The following is a 5,000-nucleotide window of genomic DNA, read 5'->3' as shown; positions in this document are numbered from 1 at the left end:
TAGGACGCCCACGCTACGAAAAAACAAACACACGTCAAACCGGCGTGATCGTATCAGAAACACTGTGTTCCCAGGTCTTCATATTTATACTCACAACACGGTTAGTGGAAGTAAGTGACATTCGTGAGGACTTCACCGACCTGAAGTTATCATCAGTTATGCGCGAGAGTAGCTTGAGGCGTCTCGTATTTAATAAATGCCACGTGCTTTTCTTAAATGAAACTGCAGCTCAACGGCAGACCCATATAGCTAACGTGCACACGTATATTATTTCTACATTAGCACGGCCTTTATTAATATTTTGATTTTTATTGTCAGTTACGAGTTTTAGCCATTAGTTAATTGCGTAATTATATTACCGTTTTAGTTTTAATATTTTAAGTACATCAGTTCAAACCTGTATGTTTTTAAGGCACAATTTTAATATAAGTTTCTAATATTTTTATTTGACATTACATTTAAACTTAACTTTTACAAGCTATATGTATAAATTTACATTTATAAATACTTGGAATGAGCTTTTATTTCTATATGTTATTGTTATGTACTGTTTTGATATACATTTCTATATAGCATTGAAATTAAATTATTTAAATATAGAATTAAATTAAATTTTATTTTTAAGTCATTTTAATACATAATTCCAGCATTTTGTGAGAGCAAAATATCTTATTTTATTTTAATTTAGGTTTCATTTAATCTATGATTTGTTATATATTAAAATAAAAAAATGTTTTTTTACACATATATTATTACTTTATTTTATTTCAATTCAGGGAAATGTTTTTTGTTGTTGTTTTTATTAAAATAACATCTGACTGGGTTACTACAGGTTTAATTTAGGTTTAATTTCATCTATATTTTGTTATATATATAAAAATAAATTAATTATTTCTTTACACTCATATTATTACTTTATTTTATATTAATTCAGGGAAATGTTTTTTTTTTTTTTAGTTTGTAATAACATATCTGACTATAGGTTTCATTTCATCTATAATTTTATATTAAAATAAATTTCATAATAATAATAATAATAATAATAAATATATATATATATATATATATATATATATATATATTTATATATATATATATATATATATATATATATATATATATATATATATATATATATATATATATATATATATTATATATATATATATATATATATATATATATATATATATATATATATATATATTATTATATATATATTTTTTTTTTTTTTTTTTTTTTTACACATATTATTGTTTTATTTAATTTCAATTCAGGGGAAATATTTTTTGGCTTTTTTAGTTAGCAGTAACATATCTGACTGGGTTGCTATAGGGTTGCTATGGTGTTTAGGATGATTGCAAGGGCGTTGCTAGGGCTGTTGTTAGGCGGTTGCTTATTCACTGCCGGTTCATCAATATATTACTCTGCACTGAAGAGGAGAAACAGGACCCGACACGCCTCTTCACTGGGCTTTACATTCCACAAAAACCCTGTCTGGACCCAAAGCTCAAATTCCAATCTGATTCAGATTTCTCTTTCAGCTTGAACGAACACGTTAAAGCTCAACTCTCAGCTCTGGGTCTAAACGTCAGACTCATTGGAAAAAACTATAGACGGCCATCATAAGCACTGCCTACTAAATCAAGAGTCTTCTTACTACGCAAGGACATAAGTGATGTTTTTATAACCACATCAATACACTCTTTTAATAAGCGTCTATGATGTTGCATGTACATGATATCTTAACGGACATCAAGCAAACCGTGTTTACATACTGATAGAAAGGGAGAGCTGAAAAGAAAAACATATGTATAGTGTATAAATGCTTAAATATGTAAAAAGAATTTAAATAATACAAATATTAATAATATTAAAATCAGATTAGAATAAGTTAAATAAGAATTATAAAATAAATTAGATTAAAACTAGCGCTATCAAAAATAATTGTGTCCAAAATAAATAAATATAATAATATATATATATATATATATATATATATATATATATATATATATATATTTTTTTTTTTTTTTTTTTTTACATGTATATACATTTGTATAACTATACTCGTATATTGTATATTATATATAAATATTTAATTTATAAAAAATTATATATGCATGTGTTTGTACAAAAATATTCACAGTACACACGTGTGTATATATATACTTTTTTAATGTAAACAAAAACGATTAATAGTTTGACAGCGCTAAAATGAAAAAATAAAACATTTCATTAACATTTAAAAAAATCTTAAATGTATTAAAAGCTGTTTAAACCTTATTAAATCAAATAAACTGATGCAAAGTAGCCATTTAAAAAAAATATTATTATCTATTATTATTATTATTATTATATTAAAACCCTACAGCTCAATAACTGTAGTCATCATAAACACTGTCCCCTGATGTAAAATGATCAGGGTTTGACCCTCACACCTTTCAGTTATCACTTCATATCTTTAACAAATAGGCTACATCCCCCCAAATGATGGAAAATAACACTTCACTGCTTACTTTTAGTTACATATGAGAGCAGCACCCCACCTAAATATAAGCTAAAAGGTTACTGCTTTGAATATCCCAACAAAGATTGATCCTACGCTGAATCTCAAAGTATTAAAATGATCATAAATAATAATAATAACTCACAGCATTTCTTCTCGTTGACTCTGGGCTCCGCCTTCTTGCTGTCACTTGAATTGTCCATGACTTTAGCTGCAGATTGTGGCTTAACTGACAGGTGTGAGGGTCAACAGAGGTCATCAGAGGTCAGTCCACCTGCGCAGGTATCACGAGACCGAGATTAGGGCATTACCACCGGCCTGACATTAATGAACATCTGCTGATTTATTATCCTCCGAGACAGGAACGCACAGAAAATCTGAGTTTACTCACCTCGTCGTGGAGAGAACACACGGACCATTTCCCATTCAAACGCGGTTAAAACTGCGCTTCCATTAAATCTCTGCGACGGAGCGGACTTGATGAGACCGCCGTGTTTCAGGAAGCGTTTGTGTCTGCCGGAGATGCCCACGAATCCAGCCCACACAGAAACAACAAAAGCTAGAAGAGCGATTAGCGTCGACGGGGCGACTGAGTGGGCGGGGCTAGCGGCGCAAACCTGGTTTGTGATTGGCCAGACGCGAAAAATAAATAATTATTTTATACCTACTTTTCGTTCTGCGTTCTTTCGGTTTGATGACATTAAATTTGTCGGAATAATTACTACAAGTGCAAAAACTAACCAAATCGCTTCTGGGAGAGAAGCGTCGTCACGTGATACCTGTTACTATTCACAGCGGTGAATCAGACGAGGCTTTTAATAACGTTTTTTTGTGGTAAAGAATAAAGATTTGTACATAGTGTATAGTTTATAACACGTATGTTGAATGTTGGTCGATGAGGATCAGGTCAGAGATCCGCGGATCGCCTCCTGCTGGAGGAACCTCGCTGTGCCTCAAAGGAAACAGTAATAAGCCAGTAACTTTTCCCGCTCAAAGGTCTGAACCAATCACGGTCTGAAGATGCTTGGGGGCGGGGTTTGATGCTCTTGTCTGGTTGGATATACTTTACGTCAATCAGAAAAGCATTTACGGTATGAGCCTTAACGAAAGACTACAAATATACAATGAATAACAGATCAGTTTAGGTTTAGATAAACATTAAACAAAAAAAAAAATTATATATACAAAGTTTAATAAAACAATTTAGAATAAAATAGCATTTGATTAAAATAACCAAATAATATATTTGGATATTCTAATATGTGATCATTATAATATCATATATTACATGTGCAAATAAATAAATTATCAAATGTAAAAAAAATTAATTACATTAACCTAAATTAAAAGTAATATATACTGTATATGTAATATAATTTTGATATATATAAATATATCTTTAATATATAAACACATCTTTACAGAACAAATGTTAAAATATTAATAACAATATAAAACATCATAATAATTTAAAATAATCAGATTAAAATAAACATAAAACAAACATCTGAAATAAATAAACATCTAATAATTCATTACTAAACAGAAAAAAATTACTTAACGTTAACAAGATCTCAACCTTATAAAATATTAATAGAGCTGAAAGACTTTCCGAACAATATTCAAATTAGTATAATCAAATTTTTATTTAATAATTAATTAAATAATTAATAAAAAATATGAATGTTTATTATTGAAATGGTGTCTTCATACAAAAAAAAAAGATAAATACACATTATGCTTATACACACTATATATATAAAAAAGTATATATATATATATATATATATAGAGAGAGAGAGAGAGAGAGAGAGAGAGAGAGAGAGAGAGAGAGAGAGATATATAGTTATAGTTATATATCTATCTATCTATATATATTTTATACACTTTTTCTTTTTTTTCCCCATTAAACGGAGACATTTTTCTTGCTCTTTTCAATGGGAGTGAGAAGAAGACAAACAGTGATAACTAGGATGTATCGCGGGTTCCCAAGCCAGCAGCACATGAATTTGCATCATTTTTCCTATAATGCAAAACCCTGGTCGGGCCTGAGCTGACAGTCTGGTAACCTGCATAAAAAAAAAAAAAAAAGTCTGCGCCGCCTGCCAAAGGAAATGTTTCTTTTGTGCTGCATACTCAAGTCGTTGATTTGCTAAATAAGGCCTCCTTCTGGCCATTGTGAAAAGGCTCTGCTGTTTCTCAGGATGTGTGAGGTCTGCCGTTCTCAGATTCCTTTGCCTTGTATGGCTACAGGCTCCAGACGCGCCCGGCTGCGGGACGCTGACCTTATTGGCCGGCTCAGGAACGGGGAGGTGTGGAGAAAAGCCTGAAAAACCAAACAAACTTCCCTTCAGCCCAACGCAGGAACAGAGCCGACGCACGCAGACCTTCTCCAAACCTTTTCTACTCAAATACAAGGTACGGCTACTTTAGCAACTCCTTATCATTACTGGCTTTGTTACTGATTTAGAGACGCAGCACCGTTTCGGTT

The 5,000-nt window shown here is 30.8% G+C and overlaps 2 protein-coding genes across 3 annotated transcripts in view; one reads left to right on the top strand and one right to left on the bottom strand.

Moving 5' to 3' along the window:
- The window catches only part of pfkfb2a (6-phosphofructo-2-kinase/fructose-2,6-biphosphatase 2a), a 16,225-nt gene extending 13,168 nt beyond the window's left edge, over nt 1–3,057 (bottom strand). The window contains exons 1-3 of one of the 2 annotated variants that reach the window (XM_043230086.1): nt 2,901–3,057; nt 2,655–2,783; nt 1–13 (exon numbers count right to left, since the gene is read on the bottom strand). The exon at nt 1–13 is cut by the window's left edge and continues 113 nt beyond it. In XM_043230086.1, the coding sequence (XP_043086021.1) occupies nt 1–13; nt 2,655–2,712 (71 nt within the window). In that variant the 5' untranslated portion in view covers nt 2,713–2,783; nt 2,901–3,057. Of the gene's footprint in view, nt 14–2,654; nt 2,828–2,900 lie in introns of both variants that reach the window. The other variant, XM_043230087.1, reaches the window with a different exon arrangement.
- Nucleotides 3,058–4,779: 1,722 nt separating this feature from the next.
- The window catches only part of myl9a (myosin, light chain 9a, regulatory), a 3,888-nt gene continuing 3,667 nt past the window's right edge, over nt 4,780–5,000 (top strand). The window contains exon 1 of the mRNA XM_043230088.1: nt 4,780–4,927. The gene's annotated coding sequence lies outside the window, so the exon portion shown is untranslated. The remainder of the gene's footprint in view (nt 4,928–5,000) is intronic.

This window comes from Puntigrus tetrazona, unplaced genomic scaffold (assembly GCF_018831695.1).
Source record: "Puntigrus tetrazona isolate hp1 unplaced genomic scaffold, ASM1883169v1 S000000148, whole genome shotgun sequence".
Taxonomy (NCBI): domain Eukaryota; kingdom Metazoa; phylum Chordata; class Actinopteri; order Cypriniformes; family Cyprinidae; genus Puntigrus; species Puntigrus tetrazona.
The sequence above is the reverse complement of the archived record's forward strand: the minus strand, read 5'-3'. Positions and strand labels throughout refer to the sequence as shown.